Here is a 19,702-nt window from a genome sequence, read left to right on the forward strand (position 1 = left end):
TCCTCTATAAATACAGCCGCCTAGCATAGTCGTAACTTATTGATCGTGATTATCAGAAATATCCACTGTCGCCTCTAATCAGAGCTATAGCTGTTCAGTGACACTGGCTCACCAAGCCCGACCGTTACCACCAATACTTGTCGCTGGTTATGACAAACCGAAAACTAGTAACAATGGCAAAAAAAAGTAAACAGAGAATATGGGGAGGGTATTTGCTGGTTGAGTAGTTGACCGAAGCTGGCGGTTACCTAGAGTCAAAATGGTCATACGTCGCTTGCGGCACTTTTTACGGAATGTTGTCAACTGAAAAGCGGACGCCAACGTCACACCTAGCATACTATTATTCATATTTACGACATCGATGATAATTGAAAGGTTTGCTAGCATATCTAGGCGTAAAAGAGAAGCGTTCACGATCGAGCCGATTACATGATAGTACAGATGCCGTGCCTATTTTCGCTTTAGCACCTTTTCCTGGAAGGGTAGTGTAATGGTATGGCGTTTGCTCCGATTGCGTACCGCCTTATCAGGCTTACTCTGTGAACCTTGCTGCTTAGAGGTCATCCGCTCCTATTTTCCCCATATTCATCTGATATCTAGGGGAGAGATGGGACACCCTGGGAAGCTGAACGACTTCTGACTCGTGTATTCTGTTAAGTTAGCGTAGGTTTCTACGGGCAACTCAGTATTCGCTGCCTAACGCCCGCTTACCGGCGCTGTTCCGTACCCTGAAACGGACGCCATTGTACCATAAAGTTCAGTTGACCCATTGGTACTAGTCATTCACACTCCTGTGGGCTCTTTGCGGTAAGTTCAAGGACGATGAAGAGTCTGACCCGGCTGTTCTAACTGCAAGTCTACCTTTTTTATCCGCGGCGTGCTCGGTAAGGTAAGGAAATAGGAAAAGAGGTCAGGCGAGAGTACGCGAAAGCCCGATATGGGAAGAAGATATCGAGGAATGGTCGTATTGGAAGTAGAAGAGAAGACAGTTTTTGTGATGAAACCTCTTCCAGTCTGTAGATGAGGAACGAGCCAATGAACCATTTATATACATGGTTTGTCGATGGCTGTGAATGAAGGCCGCCAGTAGCCTAAAGAGTGATAAAAATGATTCCAGGCCAGATCGCTGATGATGCTAATATCATGTTGTGCATTTCGTGACTTTCGTGCAGGTAGACATAGCATTCTGCATCATCACCGCTACCGCCGTAGTTCTGTGAGAAGAAGTTATGATTAGGCTAGCCAACGACGCTTGGAGAGAACGAGTTAGCGGGAGAGTAAAAGCGTTTGACTGCTACCGCTTCATTAGCGAAAGGGACAAAGGCTATTGGTTCCAACAAATAAGGGCAATGAGAAAATGTCCACAGGAACTTAATCATCTACTCAAGCCTTCGGCTTTTCTATGTAGAAAAAAAGCTGAGATGAAGGCAATGTTGCAATCTATTGCCATTTATGTGCACCTTGAACTTGCATTGTTTTCCTTGACGATTTCCATTTGTAGCCAGAGTAGTAAGCAGATTCGTTGCCAGTTGAATGACATAAATAACGATCATTGGCATTCGTGCAGATAGTTGATTACTATGGAAACGGTTTTGGAAAGCTACGTTAGCGACACTCTATGCTTATCATATGCTATGTAATGAATCTTAAACGTTTAGAGCTTAAACGCTAACAACATATACTATACGTACATTCGGTTCTGGCAAAATAGGCCGTTGATCCATTTACCGCTTTTTATAAATCATCGTAGCTGTTTTAATCAATACGTTTTTGGATAGCGCAGTCACAAGCGATCCCGTTTCTGTACAAAACTATGACTACGCCTTCTTCGTTTGTGCCATCCAGCTGTTACTTTTCTTTTCTCATTTTTGGTATTATTAGTTTAATAGAAAGTAGGCGATTACGGACGCGATTTGGGCCCGACAATATATGACTATCTATGGATAATGTACTAAGCTTATCTGCTCTTAAGGTTGTTTGTTGCAGATCAATCTATCGTTTCAACAGCAATTAAGATTAGGGGATCGCCGAATTACACTTGTCATCGACGTAGGCAAAGGAAACGCTCGTCTAGCTCGAGCGAATGGCGTAGTTATCACTAGGTCTTAACTTGGAACGCGCGGCTGACTTCTTTGGCGGATCACGACTTCACTCAGCCAGCTCGCCATTATTTCATCGCTTATCCCTGCGATTTTCGCCGGTGAAATGCTTTTCTCAAGCAGTCTCTTCTCTTTCACACCGCGGACTCTTTGCAACGAACACAGAAATTTGACATCACTTTGAAGGCGACGTAGCGGTGATAAACCTTCAATAAATTGCTGGCAGCGCTAATTAGGTGCCGGATGTCTGCTACTGTTTTGGTGCTCCTGAAAGGTGCTTCTTGCTTGCTTCGTTAGCGAATGGTTGGGTTTGCCCCAGGGTCTAATGTGCGAATAAGCAGACGGCAAGCGTTCCGATTCGCGCTTTTAAAGATGACAGGAACACCAGCAGCAGCACTGACAGAAGCTGTAACGTGGAGCGACACGCGCGCTACTCAGCTAAGCTAAGCTAAAGGCTATCTGCAAAATAAATTGGCCTTTTGTTGTTCTGCCAGTAGTAGTTGCGTTGTTCCATCTGTACGCTTAACTCACTGAATCCTCCCAGCCGATGCTCTACCCGAGGACTCATTGAGACGGCGAGCCAGAATTACTAGCGCAGCCGGAAGTCTCCTCGTGGTTTTGCTACTCCTGGCAACGGACTTCGATAGTAATGTTGTATATTAATAACGAAGAGATGCTGTAGGAAAGTTGCAAAACCACGAGGAGACTTCCGGCTGCGCTAGTAATTCTGGCTCGCCGTCTCAATGAGTCCTCGGGTAGAGCATCGGCTGGGAGGATTCAGTGAGTTAAGCGTACAGATGGAACAACGCAACTACTACTGGCAGAACAACAAAAGGCCAATTTATTTTGCAGATAGCCTTGCAATGCCCGGAGGAACTTGAAGGGGTAGGAGAAGACGGAAAAAATGGTATCAATGAGGAGCTAAGGGCTCCCTCGACTGCCTGTTACGGCGGCTGCTGGAGGCGGGAATAGACATCGCCATGCTCGCCTGGGATTTTCGCTCGACCTGTGGGTTAAATGCTACTTACCACTATTTCGGTTCGATGCTGGTACTAGCGTTGAACGAGAGGACAGACGGAGCTTTAGGATGCAGTGCGTGTATAGAATTCTACTAATATTAAACCTAATCCCTCTAAGCCTGAACAAAGATTCGATAACGAGAAGGGAATAACAATGAGTGGCATTTTTAACTTGTGCTTGAAGTATTCACAGTATTTAACCAGGCACAATATACATTCCTTTTTTTCCTTTCCACTATTTTTAAGAGATTCTTCTCAACCCAAATCAGCTCGGTATTTTTTTTAGCAAACACAGCCATTATTAGAGTACATCATTGAAATGTCCACATCTATTTAGCGAATGTTTCCGTTATCCTGTAGCCGTGTGTGACTTGTTCATTATGTTTATCTGAAACATTTCCTATCAGGATTAGCAGCCTAATTATCGGTAACAGTAGCATAGATTCCACTGTGTACACAGAGCGTAGGTTTGTATCCACAATTCGTACTGGGTTTCTTATTTTCTTTTTTGCTTTTTTTCGTGAGTGAAAGATTTGAAACGTTCTCTTGTTTAACGTCACCATATAGGCCCATGAGCGTGGGCAGACATCCGAACGCGTCTCCGGTGCAGCAGATGAAATGCGTCCTGTCAAGAGCTTAGGGAAAAACGAATTTTGATGCCCCTTAATAAAGCTGAATATAAAGTAGCCATCACGGACGTATAGATCATTTGCGTCCGACAATACAAATAATTTGCATTAAAGTTACCTTTGTGCACAGGCAACGCAGCGTACTTTTATGGCTTGATTAAACTGGATTTAAGTCTGAAACACTGTTACAGACTAACAATTTTATAAATGCATATGAAATTCTCTCCGGCATAAACTTTAGAAACGCAGCCTGAAAGTTTCTCTCGTCTGACTACAATATAAAAACGCATACGTGGTAGAATGACATTGTTAACAAAAAAGGCATATTGCTCTATGATAGAAGCATGTAATCCTGTACGGGAAACAGTGATAAAAGAGCAATATCCGTATTTCAAATATAAGTAAATTAAGAGTCAGTCACAAGATATAAGGTGCAGGTCATCCATCAGCGATTCTCTCCGTAGCAATATGGTGCCCACTTCGCATCGGACGAAAATATTTGTCAACAAAACTAAATGAATGCCTATTATGTGTTCTCGTCTTTAAGAAAAGACAGGATGTACGCAGAAACAATATACCACTGTTGTAGATGGTGCAAAAAGAACGCGCAGAGCTCGCATTCTAACAGCCTCTTTGGCACCGTTGATATCGACCGTTTGCAGGTAGCCTGGATAGTTGGATCGATTTGGGGATACTTCAAATTTGTCAGCTGCAAAAAAGTCAGGAGTTCCGTTAGCTTAGGAGTCAGCTCAAAGAAGAAAAATACCAACGACCGCAGGTTATAGTAAATCATTTAGAAGACTCACCGGAGCCGCCCACACGTTTTAAGAAACGTTTTTTAGAAGTAGTGTCTATCGAGCGAAAAACGACGGCGGGTCAGGATACCCACCGAGGGTGGTACGGCCTTCAGCTTCAGCCCGCTTAAACTCTTGACGAGCTTCGACCGGCGACAACAACAGCTTGTAGTCCACAATGGCGTTCGCAGGGCTCCGAAAACAAATCAACAAAGCGAACCAAGTAAGTACACGTACCAGCAGTCATCGCAATAGTATGAAACCTGTAGAAACTGCCATTCTTTTCTCATTGGATTACAAACATGTGCCTAGCCCTGTATAAAAAATGGTATCAGGATGATAATTGGAAAAAAGCAGTGGAGGTTAGGAATAGGAAAAGTTCTGTTGCCATGGTCTTGTCGGAAACATCGTCAGCACTCCTCCTCTGACTAGGATCGAAAGGAGATGTCGATTAACCATCTCCATGATGATGGTGTTGTCTAAGTGTCTTTACATAGCCATGTGTGAATAGCCTACTATTTTAACTGCGTTGAGTATAAATAGATAGCTAATGAGTCTAAATAGTTGATAATGTAGCTTGGATACTGGGGTGTTTTTGTTACTCTGGTGTACAAAAATATTAACAGATCAAAATGTGTTGATATGGAGATATTCCACGATAAGACAACTTTACCGAAACAGATAAAAGGTATACAAAGGAAGATGTGCCTCGTTTCCATGCTTCATATTCATTATCTATTTCGTAGCATAAGTAGTTTCAAGAAAAATATCCTTCCGTTGACAGAATTTAATTCATTAAACGCGGTAGTTTCAAACTATTACTATACCTACGATATGAATAAGATTTTTAATATTGGACCGGTATGGGCAACCATTTCGTAAGTGCTTCATTCTGTCCGGCTACAACGTCGAAGGAAGTATGTTGGACTGACGCCAAAGGCAGAAAGAGGTTTAATATAGGGATGCCGCATGGCGCCGTTCCACGCTAGGAAAAAAAGAGTCCATGTCCTTGCTGTTGCATTTAACTGATCCTCACAAGCATGGAAAATGTTGGGTGAAAGGCCTTGAGATGTGGTATGTTCACTGCCAGAAAAAGTAAACCCTTTGCATGTACAAAACTAAATGAGTTCAAGGGCAAATACAAACCTAGTTGATTATTAAGTTTAGAAATAGGCGTGGTAGTCCATTTATTTTGAGTAGTAATTTGTTACTTGCACAAGTTGTACGTGCGTTTTTTTGATGAAGCATGCGCCACCTACAAGACTGAGTTCCGAATGAAAATCCCGAACATTGTTCTTCAACTAACGTTTTAGAGGTGTGTATTGAGTCTCACATAGCGTTAACGTAAGGTTCGAGAAGTGATTGGAAAAGCTGGTTTAGTACAGGTTAATACAACAGAGGAACAGAAGTGACTGTTACGCGAAAGTAGCAGGAAGAACTGCGGGAAGTTTGGGCAGGTTGCTTGCAGTTTCGAACGAAATGTTGAGACAGCACAAGGGCTGAACGCCTGTATTTAATGTTGGACGTGGAGTAAAATAAACGTACGATCAACTTTTCTCTGTGCAAAAATCTATCTACTTACCTTCGTATAGCCGTGTTCGATAATTGAGCTTTGTGTAGTCTGCTTAAATCTCTCACATCAAATTATTTTTATACAGCTTTATTGGGTAGATTCGTAGATTTCCGCAAGATCCCTGTAATCGGTTTTTCTATCTAGCGTTGGCTGGAACTTGGTGAATGTGCCAATTTATGCGTTTGAGGCAGAATAAAAAGGCACTGTCTATAGACGTTTCAAAGGAAAGCGTGTAGATAGTGCATTAACAGCGTTCTGCTTACTATGACCTTTTATTGGAGGCATCGTTTCTACTTATGTGAAACGTATTCAGTTTAAAAAACAAAATACTGAAAGCAGTCCGATCTTGGGACGTGTGGGTCATTTGGCGTGCGGGGCTACCAAATAAGCTAATGAACCTCGGTAACAAATATACCATTGAGGCCCACTCTGCGCAAATTTGCGGAAGCTGAGAAGCAACGGGTGTTCAACTACCCCTGATAATTAACCAGGTCCTCCTAGAAGTGGGCCTTCTCACAAGGGAATGAACCTACAATTACAAGTTTATTATGTGCTCTCGTCCATGGAATTCAAAACCTTGCCATAACTATTGACTGCGTAGATAGTGAACGCCTTGACGAAGCTTCTTCGACCGTCCATTGTCCCTACTAACAATTGCCGCGAGCCAGCGAAATATCAGCTATGCTCACGCAGCTAAGACTAATAGTTAGGGGACATAAGTAGAAGTTGTTAAGGGTTGGACGTCGCGGTGACATGAGAGGTCAGGCCCGGTAGCCAAATTGCCGCGCAAAAGAGCTCTACTTTGAATAGGAGAAGTAGACGTGATAGCACTCATTGCAGTGTCGTGCAGCCTACTGCAACTAATCTGCGATCTCTGCCTGGATATCGCTGCTCTAAAAAACAACTGGAAAAGACGAATAGGACACGAAGAAATTTCAATGCCTGTAGGAACTGCAATAACTACAGTAGCCGTAGTAAGCTCGAGTATCAGTATCTATTCCTACTGTAAATATATGATTCCAATTGTTAACATAGTGTAGATGATACCTAAATTACCAAAAGGTTGCTTCTTTTCTTCTTTATATACAAATTACATCAGGAATAATTTCAAATCCAGGTAAAATTAAAATATAAATTTCAGTATGACCGAAAAATTCCGAGTGGGGTACCTAATTCGATGACAATGTTTCAGCGTCCTTAGGCCATATTAACCTTAGTGGGTGCTGCGCCTACTAAATACGAATATATGTTGTCCAGTTTCGAATGGCAGCGAAAATAAATATGTAAAATGTAGTAACTAACTGGTTTATAATAATCGTCACAGCTTTAGCGAGCCTCTACGAGCTCAGTTAGCGTGTGGCACCTATTCTATGTGTTTTGGGCTTGCATATTGAATGACTCTCTACACATGTAGATCAGCCGTCATAGTGTCCATAGGCAACAGTAGTTTGGCGTAATGGATATGTGAGCTCTTGAGGTGAGATGAGTCATGGTAGAAGAACTTGACAGATGTGGCCTTACACAAGTTTTCCGGAAAATGTTTGGCATAACCCTCAGAATGAGTGTCGTTTCTCGGCTTTGCTACGCTGTTGGAGATTAGGGTGCTTTTCCAACGCAGCCCAGACCACAGAGAATTAGTTTGATTGCTGGGTGCATTATTCTGGACTTAACCACGGAACTTGCTGCCCTGGTAAACATTCCAGTTTGAGTTGAATTCTGACGAACCGTACCGCTGCAATCTAGTTAGAAGCTACTAGTTAGTAGCTTGGGGAAGTTATGTCTCAACAAATGCTAACATACAGATCCCGTTTCTGACTCAGCTTTGATGAAGCGTGACTGATTGGCCATGATGACCTAGACATTTATTATGGGTACTCACCATCAATCAGACTCTTCATATAACGCAACTGCCGTTTATGTGAGACTTAGGTAGGAAGAGGGCCAACGAAATACACAGACTGTTCTATTGGACAAATATACGCATCCTGCAATGATATAGCTAAGTAGATTCTAATGCTAAGTTAGCTAGGCAGATATCCTTTTTCGAGAACTCTCATGCTAAAGTTTAGTGTTTGTTCTTGCAAGTAAGTCCTGAAGCCGTTCAGGACGAACACCCAATTGGCAGCGCTGTGCCAAACTCAGTATAGACACTAATTAAACCTGGCATAAGCTGTATTACTCTAATAAACTCGCGTATTAGCAATTGACTGTAATCAGATTTATATTTACCTTCAAAACTAAGGAACAGATTGTTCGGGAATGAATAACATCAGCTGATGAAGTTAACAATCAAACCCCAATCTCATAGGATTAAGCTAAGTTATTATCTCTGCCCGATAATCGAAAATTATTCTTTTACAGATATATATAAAAGATATTTTAAGTTTTACATTCAAGTCCGTTTATTAACGAGATCAATACCATTGATGGCCAAAAATCTTCGCACATAATTGCCCTAGATGATTCTTTTACTAAATACTATAAACGTAATCCTAGAATAGCAATACAAATTAACACGAAGTAAATGAACTATAGTGAAGCTAACTACCTCGACTGTAAATTCATTCTCTGTGAATTTGACGTGTAGGCGTGCCCCTAATTGACAAATTCTTATGAATCTTTGATATGAAAAGCTGGTCTCTTCAGTTCTATAGTAGCGCGCGAGACCCCTTCTCAGTCTTTTTTTTTTTTTTTTTTGAAATAGAAGGCCTGTGACTCTATTTTAAATGGATTGCAGCATATTTGGCTGGTGACTAAAAGGAGCTTTCCGTAAATCAACTATTCTAAGTTAAACTAATCGTGCGGCGAGAAGAAGGGCTGGCTTGTTACCACGCTTTTAGATTAAATTGAAAGATCTTCGAAGTTTATTGTTATTATTAGCTGTTATTACTCGATCTTAATTGCTTTCTCTTATTCCTGGTCCCTGGTCGCGGGGACTTTAATTGCATATGGGCAAAACCATACGGAGGATATGAATATTGTGGCGGTTATCGTGAATCATCATATATTTATTCATGGTTAGACCAGGCGAAAGCCGAAAGGTAACTCAGAAGTTAGTTTATAATATTATATTATAGATAAAACTTCACCTTATAACCGTTGTGATGTATTCTTAAAAATATTCTAAAGGAAAAATAACCTAGCACCATGAAGGCTTGTGTTTTGTCAATGCGGCACTATCAGGATAGAATATCTCACAGATTCATTGCTTATTAAGATTTTCTATATTATATAAAACCATTTTTTTTTTTTATAATGTAGTTATCAAAAAAGTCTCTGAGGTATCCAATGCAATGAAGTCGTATTGTCTAGATTCGCAATAAATACCATTTTTCCATTTTTCCGTATTAAATACGTATGAGATAATGAAATGTCAGGTCTTGTAATATTCTAAGATATAACAAATAGTTTTAGTAGCGTAGCAGTGCACTAATTTTCCCCAAAAGTTTCGGTACCCCTTGTACCCTTACGGTGACATTCGATCCTGAACAAGGCCCAAGGAAGGCTTTAGTTTCCTAGCTAATAAGATACGGCTGAAGGAAGTCACTTTAATTACATTGTGACATCCACCTTTTGTGACCAATATTATTATTAAGTACTATTATGTAAATTCCTATGGAGTTTTTTTAGCCTTAACATGAAATTAGAGAAAATTCGTTACTTGCAGCTCTTGCCGCTGTCTGGAAGAGACTTGTTCCGTATCGTGACGAATATATATAAACGGACCGCATAAAATGCGTTCAAAAGTTCCAACTTCTTTTGTATATGTACATATACACACATATGTATAAGCGGCTAACAGTTTTGTGCGAAAAAAAAAAAAAAACCAAACAAGCAAGGATAAAATAAAAATGACCATATTTTATAATTATTTACTGCCGAGTTAAGCAGGTTTAAGCATTATGATTTGTCCCTTCAAGGTCCACATAAAACTACGCTGTACACTGTGAAGCCGGTTTGGGTAGGGCGCAAGTACCGGTTTATCCACAAGTCCCGTTTTGTTTTAGAATCGACTTGAAATACTAACAATATGCCCATAGTTTACCGAAGTTGACTCGATTTGTATGAAAATCGTAATTATCATAATTATCCATAGTGGATCCTGATACAAGAATGTCATTGTCCACTATGTGGTGTGTATCATCAGACAACAAATTGCTTTCCCACTATGATACATTATATAGTGAAGTTCTTTCAAGAACAGACGTACGGGACCCTTTTTAACGATATTCTCGTATTATATAGCGGATGCTTAAAATACGAGGTCTTTATTTAATTTGGCATAGAAATATTACGTATACGTTGCCACCAAACGGGGTTTTACTTTTTGATTACTTAGTTCTTTCAATCGGTTGATAAGGTTTCAGTAGGTTTCATATATGCTCGAAACGAAGTGGCCCATGTAGTTCCGTCCTATCCTGACCCGTACAGCCTATAGGCTAGTGACAGGACTCAATGTAACGACATCCATAGGACGGAATCAGTGCGTATGGACAAGAGTTTATACTCTTGTCCATACGCACAATTCTGAACTTTTTGAAGTTTTGAAAAACTTCAAATAACATTTTCTTTCTAGGACACACGGGCTGGCGGGATGACTCAACTTACTATCTATATACATACTTTCTAATATATCTATCTATATATACGAGTCATAATAAAAATGACACATTTCTGAATCACTATACGACGTACAATACGTGATTTATAGCGCAATTCCTAACAAAGTTGCTTTTCGAGGACCCTTAAATCATCGCATTGTTTTGACCTCTTTCATAGCCGTAGGGTTTGCTTGGAGCCTTAGACGACTCATTCCGTTCTAACCTTTCGTTGAACGCAATGAGAAGGCGCTCTATCTTCCTCCACTTTACACGATGAGACCAGTTAGAATAGTTACAATGCTCGACCGCGTCTATTACTAATGCTGTTCTGCCCAACCAAAAAGAGTAATAGAAAATGTAGTTTTATAGCATCACGGCAGAGCGTACACCATGGATCCTATCCTTTGTGGAAAAGCAGCCTGCAACTTGCAGTAATTAGCGTTGTATTACACTCTAGGAGGGATACGCCACCAAAAATGCGCCGTCGTATATGGTCGTAAATATGTGGAAAGTAAGGTTGAGTCGAGGGTTTATCATCATCGTCATTGTCGTTAAGACATTTATTTTTCGAACTGAGCTTTCAAGCGAGATACAGTGGCAATGGTTCTTGAACGAAGAAGCTAGGTAGCGGCTTTCGTCACGTGAATATAACTGGACATCCAGGCGCTTTCGTCTAATCAGAATTGACGGTAAACATGCCATTAATTAACGTATTATCTTGTTACATTGTTTGCATATAGTAACCGACTTAGGTCGAAGCGCGTCTTAGCTGTTCCCTGTTTCGTTCTACGACCTGGTAAATTGGCCCACATATAAACGAAGACAATGGTTACAATGGACTATTTGACCCGCTCTTAAATAGGTTCGTAGTATAATGCAAGTAATGCTCAAATCACCCGTTTACTGCGCGAAAAACTACTGACCCGTTTTGGTTTGGCTGCCATATACTCTTACAAGACAACCATATGAGATGGGATTAGATGTATAGAGGCTATATCAGATATGGGATGTTCTATAGCCATAATAAATACAAGCGGTGGGCGAGAGCAAAAGCGCCTTTGGTCGGCTTATTTGATTCTGTATGGTTATAATGCTGCTCTCGTTGAAGGTCATTCGAAGATTCGGTCAGCAATTCTGCCCCATGCGCGGAAGGAACACCGACCCACACTTGGCCCCGTCTAATTTTCTGTCCTTAACTCGCTCGAAGTGGACGATACCGATAGGACTGTGCCTACGGAAGACAGAACTTTGTTTATCGGGTGCGAAGCCAAATATTCGCCCTTTTCCGTACCAGGATAAGAACTCTATACGCTTGCATAAATCGTTTCTGAATATTAACAGTTACTGCCGACTAGAAGTTGCCAAATTCTAACCTATTTTTCTGATTGGTTTCAGTATGTCAGCGAGAAGATTGGAGGTGCAGAAGGCACCAAACTTACCGAGGAGTACACCGTTATGGAAAAGGTACGTTATTAAAACCAATAATACTGTGATATATAGATATTATTTATTGCTACGAAGTTTTGTAACCAAACATCGTTCCCCTGCACGCATGGATGAATTGAACTAGCTGTTTTTTTTTTGAATAGTTTCCTTGTAGTCAAGCGTGTGTTCGTTGTGTTCGGAAGGAAACTTCTGAACGCTACCGCTACGTGATAGCTGAGCAAGAGGTTAAGCAAACGGCGTTCTTTCTGCACCTGACACAAGAGAAAGGCCCATTTAATGACGAAAAGGACAGGTTAATTTTGTGCCAAACAACGTTTCCGCGTAAGCATAAACGGCGCGCCCTTATTGTGCCTCGCTTAGGTTTCTTTCTTTTTAAATTAAGCCCTTTTATTATATTACTAGAAATTCACGTGTACAATAATTAAAGCAGCGTGGGTTAATATAGTTGAAACACGTTTTGCGTTTCTCGCAACGTGTAGCTTACCCGCACAGATCGACTATTTGAAGTACTGCTGCACGTTTATTTAATAACGGAGAGTCGGCGTGCATGTATGAAATGACGAAATCTTAGTATCTAACAAAAGGCAGTTTTTTTTGCTAGTGACTGAGTGGTGCAGTGTCGTGATGATCTACAAACTACATATATAACTACATTAACAGATTAATGCCAACCGGGATTTTAGCTACCGTGACTTGTCCGTGTGTACCTGAATTGATCCTGCGGGTTCGTATGTTGTCGGGGCATATTTGACAAACCGCTCGGATATCCTTTTTCGCAGACAAAACATGCGAAGTGACTATTTACTATTGTTCGTCCAACATCCTCTAACAGTAACGCTACAAGAGACTTTTTGCTAATACCGAAATAGTTCGATTCGGTGCCGTATTACTTCGTGGAATAGAATTTCTATTTTCGAATTTATTCGATCCTTACTACGCGGCGCATTATTATCATCAGCGCTAGTAGTGAGAACATGGAGTCCCAAGTTGATTCCGTACCTTTTTCTGCTGAGGCATTTCAAAAAATCCGCTAGCATATGTTTTAGCGCATCCGAGCAAGCCGATAGTTGTGATGCAAATATGGACTTGTCTAGTACTTCGACGACGATTTGCAGACAACGACGACAGTTGCAAAAGACTGGTTTTACGTGATTTAAATTTGCCATCGTGCAAATATACCTGGGTACCAAGATGATTTTTGGCTAAAATTTAATCTAATTTTATTATCTATGTAAATTTAATTTAAAGAAAATGGGTGGACAAAATGGCCGTAATGGTGAATAGATGCGGCTAATAGCAAGTGAAGATAAGTAGGTAACGGTGATGCCATTCCAAAATAGTAAGTGGAGGACCTTTGAGAAAAAATGCACATTTGTTTTATATGAGTTTTTTTTTACTTGAAATAAAATTACATCGAGATCTGGCCTCCCGCTGATATTAACTGGTCTGGTCTACTGAAGCTGCTAAATTGGACGTAGAATCGTACGCATGCATACACTATGGCTTTAAATTTGATTAAAAGATAACGTTTTCAAGACAGTAGATTGCCAATATTGCTATGTGACGTCTAGTTGGTTACGTATTCTGTCATATGTCCCAACAGATCCTTAAGCAGTAGCACATCAATCTCCGTCTACTATTTTTTTTTGCTTTTCCCTAAGCTTACAACAACTCGCCTACCAGTTATCTATGAGTAGTACCTTTCATATCTAAGCAAAATGGGTTAATAAAATACATCTAAGAGGTATGATATACAGCATAATGATATGTATATGCATCCATTGAATGGAAAATAGTATTTCAACTTTCAGTCTCTCTCAGAGGCACCCCAGTCTTCACTTTTACTATCGACTAAACGTGTCTGTTGCTGGCGCTGCCAAACTACAGAGCACCGTTATCTACCCGTGACGTTCCCTCATAACGAACTGAGAAAAATAGAGGCATAAATGTAACTAACAAAAACTCTCATTGTGTGAGGGTGAAGTGCAAAACAAAAAAAAAGGAAAAGCTCGAAGGGACTGGAACGGCCGAAGGACGGCGGTTCCCTCGTTTTCCGGTTGCCAGTGCTCCAGTTGGTCAGAGGAAAGGGCTGATTGTCAGAGACAAACTGACGTAAAAGCTAGGGTTGTTGACTAGAGCTAGAAACTCGGCCACCGATTTCTGCCGCTTCTGCAGCTAGCGGGCCGAGGAGTTTCGGAAAAAGGAGCCAGAAGGCACGGCCAGTAGATCAAGCCGAACCAAGTCAGGCTAGCTCGACAAACAGCAGTGTCTACTTAACAGCGTACGACCGAGCGCCAGGCACGAACCGGATGAGTACGTAGGGAAATCCGGCAAACGATTGGAAGCAGTTTCTCTCTCGGTAACAGCCTCGAGGGCAGTGATTCGGATGAGAAAAAAGTAAATCGTCGATCGGTAGGGCGAAAGTAGAAGAGAGAAAAATGAAAAAAAAAAAAACTTTTAGGACGCGGAATTAAAAAAAAGGGAACAAGAAATTAAGGCGTATATACACAATGTGAGGTGACAATTCGCACTCGGCGCTGGGTTAGTTTTGGTAGGCAGCAAGCCAAAGCAGAAATCACAAGCACTTCCGATGTTCTTTTGTAACCAGTGTTTTGTTGTTAGCGTGTCTGCCATTATAGCTTCGCAGGTTTAATTGCTGTGAGTGATCGACTTGGTCTGAATCGAACGACTGTATTTGAGCCACTTACTTGTCTTTCCTTTTGTGCTTAACAACTTAAGTAACAAGGCGCTTTCCAGATTTGTTTATTTCACCACTCAGGCGATCAAATGGGCACGCTGAAAAGGACGAAGCTATAATAGAATCAAGGATAATTAATGAAGCGATTATGAGTTGCATATTAAGACTGCGTAATTGTATTTATAAAGACTGTTTATTATGTACTCACTCAATGGGTTACTAAATAAAAATAAACCCGAAAAAGTTGCAAGCGAGTTCTACATATATATATATATATATATATATATATATTTAGGGTAACATCCCTGAGTTATCCTTGCTAACGTACTCATCGTTTCCGTCCCTATATTCCCAAAAAATCGCTAAAAAAATTGTAACTGTTCCTATAACAATTACAACAACTTTATTATTATCTTGATAACTTTCTGAGAATCCGCAAGAAAACTACCTGAACAGAGAAAATCCATGTATCTCTACGCTCCCACATGCCTACAATGGCTAATTGCTTTTATCGTATAGATTCGAAGGCATAGAAAAACGGAAAGCCATGTTCCATCTCACCGAAAATACAGGAATCCATTTAATGCAATGGGAGTAAAGCGGCACTAGAGAAGGCTTTGGATAGACTGAGTCGATTAATAAATCAAACAGTAACATGCAGGAAGTTTCAGCTTTTTCGTTTCTTATTTCTGCATGTGAAGTGTGCGCGGTTTTAGGGAAGAGAGGATCACATTTCTTCATTGAGGACTTTAGTACTTTAAAAAATCAAAGGAGTCCCAAGCTTGTACGGATTAGGAGTTGGCATCCTCTCTATCCTATCTATCTATATCTATCTGTTTTGCTTTTCTAAGAAACCAGGTAAATTATGTTTATCGGCACCTACCAGTCAGCATCTATTAATTGAAATGCTGAATTTATATGTATTGTACAATTTCGCTGCGTTCAACTACACATTTACATAACGGGTCTAATTTGAAGTTTTTCCCGTGTTTAAAGACCTTTGTATTCGTGTTCTATTTATATAAAAATCGATCTTATTCAAGTGATTTTTGTTCAAGCACGTAAACGTAAGACGTCTAGCGTCATAGCCGTAGATAATTCGTTGTGCTGACAAAGGTGTTTATATCTGTACAGCTAATAAGAATAGCTGGGTTACCGCACATCCCAATCCAATTTTATCCAAATTACCAATTTAACATTTATCTAGCTGTAGCAATAGAATATAAGAATCTATCTTATAACGGTACTTGCGTTCTAAACGCTGAGCACAGAAATACCCCGAATGATAGACGCGGCGCCATCTTAACCCGATAAAACCGAGTCTCTTGAATTTTCAACTACTGAACAAATGTCTAAAGTACTCGCATACCATTATATAGTTGATAATGCTACAGCGGACCGGCAATCGTAGGAGTCCGTCAAATTTCTATCGTTAATAAAAGTACTAATTATATTTCTGCAAATGTTATGTACTAAATTTAAATGTAGAAAAACTCTAAAGTGTTTTCTAAAGCTTCTACAGTTGGGCATCATTTCTCTTTAAGGTTAATGCACACCTATTTGAATGTGTCGCCATCGTATACGCATGGGAAGAACTAGAGACATAATGTCGTGTTGACAAATCTCGGCGCTGGAAAAAAATTACCATAGAAACTAAAAACCAGGCAAGAGAGCATGACGATCAAGACAAAGAAGACAAGGCTTGGACTGTTCGTATGGTCCCTAACGTTGTACTCACATAATGATTCTGAGGACTTTTTCATAAAGAAGATAGCAGAGGGGTTTATAATAAAAAAAAAAAAAAAACGGAAACGTTTATCTACGGCCTAAGTTAAATGGAAGTATTGCCTTAATTAAAAATTACATGGAAATATACATATGTTGGTTTTGCCCTTGCAGAAAGTGGACCTGACCAATGAATTGGTAGAGCAGCTGATTACGCAAACAAAAGAAATGCTGCAGCCAAACCCAGCAACCCGCGCGAAGCTGACAGTGAACGCAAGGCTTAGAGGTCCAGGGACCACGGCTGGCGCCACCTCTCATGCCTACCCACAACCAGAAGGTGTTCTCGGAGACACGATGGTCAAATATGGCACCGATCTCGGTGTTGAATCCGCATTCGGAAGAAGTCTCATCGAGACCGGTGAGGCTTTCCTGGCACATACATACTAGAAATGTCGTACACACACATATCCTAATAATGCACACGAGCACGCCTATACCTGAGAATGCAATTTCTAGCCGTCGAAAGCAACGACATAGTTTACGTGTAATGGCTCTAAAATATTTTTGCTCCCCATATCCTGGTCTGATTCTGATCTGAAATAGCTTTCCTAACAGGTTTACATAATGGGATATATATAGCAAGCTTATTTGAATGTACGCTAGGAATCGTCAAAACATGGTTTTTCTATTTGGAATTTTGCTTATACATCATTTTTCAGTACTGAAATAAACCGAATAAGAGCTAGAAGCTGCACAAAATCCTTGTGATTATGTGGAACTACTTTTCATTACATGAGTCCTAGTAGCTACCGGCTAACGTTTTTATAGCCTTAAATTCTAGCATGCCGAATGTGTAGTAGTTATAGCTGGTCATAATCACTGCAGTAGTAAATTTCCTAATAATCTTCAGTTGTTCTACGACGGTGAACGACGACCGGACAAACTGCAAACGCTTGGCGAATAGGATTTTGTTAGCATCTGTACATCTACATACGCTGCTGATAGTCTTTTCCTCGCTGTTCCGAACCTTTCTATTATACACTTAGCACCGCCGCCAGTAATCGAAGTGGTAAAAGCATCAGCAGGGGTATTCAGACAAAGGGTTTAAGCGCCCCTATTCGACAGTGATGTTGTTTGCTGTGAATGGGTCACGCCTGTTCCACACTCGTTGAATTTTTTCATTAGGTAAAATGAGCGTATCCCATCTGCGGGAAGCCTCACAGGACATCTGTGGCGGCTGACGACTCAGCGAAAAAAAACCTATTATAGCCGTTGGGTCAATGCCGTTCAAAGCAATTTAGTGGATTAGAGAACTACGATATTTTGGTATATTATATACTAAATAAGCCACTTTTCATTGTTTATACATTGATTTGTATTATCAAACCTAATCTCGTTATCGATAGGATGAGTCGACGCTAGGAAGCGTTGCACCATCGATGGCCATGTTCAGAGCTTCAAAGCGATCAAGACGGCGCAGACTTAAATTTGCGGCTGATATTAGTTTTTAATTCTATTTTCTTCCGCCCAAGCAGTAATTAAGGAAGGCATGAGTCCGTGCGTTGTAGTTGAGCCTACAAGATGTACTGTCGATTTGCACTACACACATATTCGAGGCCCTTGAGGCACTGACGTGTCCTTTTCAGGCAATGTCCTATAATAACAAATGTCTCTGATACTTATTACGCATTTAAACATCATATTGCGCCCGAATCTATTCGGCATTGCCATGTAAATCGTCTACTTGTCGTCGATCTCGTGCTTAATTCTTTTTTGGTGGACGTCATAAACCAATCTGTCCTGGTAAAGTTGATCGTCGTGGCTGGAACGGTTTTGCTATTAAACGTCACATGGATTAACAGTGTTTTCTTTATCTTTAATGTTTTTGTTGCTAGAAGGGTGCATAATCGGGCGGATAAATAGCGCGTTATCTATTTTACTCTAAAGTCTCTGCGGCCACAGCAGCTCGTTCCTATTGGTAATATGCCAGGGTGCTCGTGTCGTCTTCAGCTTTGAAATTTTCGTTCTTAAAACGATTGCACCGATAGCAAATGACTGTTGCACTGAAGGCCTCCCTGGCCTGTGTTTTCTCACTCTCAGATTATCTTTACCAGCGCTCTCATTTTCAAGTAACTGTAATTATTAAATGTTAATTTTCTTTTTAAAAGAATAAAAATAATTGTACAGTTGTCCCTGATTTTCTGATGACACCAAATTAGCATTTAGTCGCAGATAAACAAAAATTAATTCTACCAAATTTCGGCGGTTAATGATGCGTAGTTTAAAAGCCATTCAAATGTCTTAACAACCTCTGACAACGAACTAAAAAGATTCTGTAATCCCCTAGTCACTCCCGTTTCGGTTTATCATTATTTGAGGAACCATTGGTTCTTGTAGGAGGCCTTAATTAATATCCATAGTAGGACAGTGTATACTTAGAATCATCCTGCGAGGTGATTCCCGTGATAATAGAGCTCTAGTAAATCTCACCGATATTACGACAACGGTTCCAGATTCATTGTTTAGCTGGCCGTCGTGTCGAATCGCTCTGGGTGTGACACAGATTGCCGGGCTACCTGATGTAGACGCGGCGGCCTTCGCTCGCCGTGGAATACACAGGTGACTGAGCTGGTGGTCACTCACTTTACAAGAGAGCGGTTGCTCAGTTGATTTCCGCGACAATGAAGTGAGCGAATCTTACAATCGTGTGCCCATGGATACGGAGCTATCGGATTGACAAAAAAGAAATACAGGAATAGACTATATACGGCTGAGCGGATTCAGCTGACGTCAAAGGAGAGAAATTAGTAGTCGCAAAGGACTACAGTAAATCGTCGCGTTTTATGTTAGAACACTCGTACCTAGAAGAGGGGTCCTTTGAGCGTGTCGCCCAGTACTCGAAACGATTTCGCCAGGAAGAGTAGATATGGTTGTTCCTTTGCAGCTTAAGAGGATGATGCATGAAAATATATCGGTTATAAAACTCAAACGATAAACGAACGGCAATCCAGCATCACCCCAGAGAAAGAGAGGAAGGAGTGAGTAATGGATGTACCATAAACAAGCACTATTGCCAGGTGCCATAAGATGTGACCATAAGACATGGACGTAAGCGGTC

The 19,702-nt window shown here is 40.8% G+C and overlaps 1 protein-coding gene across 1 annotated transcript in view; it reads left to right on the forward strand.

Annotated features, from left to right (window-relative positions):
- The first annotated feature begins 3,711 nt into the window (after positions 1 to 3,711).
- LOC111269317 (endophilin-A) overlaps positions 3,712 to 19,702 on the forward strand; it is a 28,569-nt gene continuing 12,578 nt past the window's right edge. The window contains exons 1-3 of the mRNA XM_022848796.2: positions 3,712 to 4,764; positions 12,111 to 12,179; positions 16,759 to 17,002. Coding sequence (XP_022704531.1) covers positions 4,720 to 4,764; positions 12,111 to 12,179; positions 16,759 to 17,002 — 358 coding nt within the window. The 5' untranslated portion in view covers positions 3,712 to 4,719. The remainder of the gene's footprint in view (positions 4,765 to 12,110; positions 12,180 to 16,758; positions 17,003 to 19,702) is intronic.

The sequence above is a fragment of the Varroa jacobsoni genome, unplaced genomic scaffold (assembly GCF_002532875.2).
Source record: "Varroa jacobsoni isolate VJ856 unplaced genomic scaffold, vjacob_1.0 scaffold_1377, whole genome shotgun sequence".
Classification (NCBI taxonomy): domain Eukaryota; kingdom Metazoa; phylum Arthropoda; class Arachnida; order Mesostigmata; family Varroidae; genus Varroa; species Varroa jacobsoni.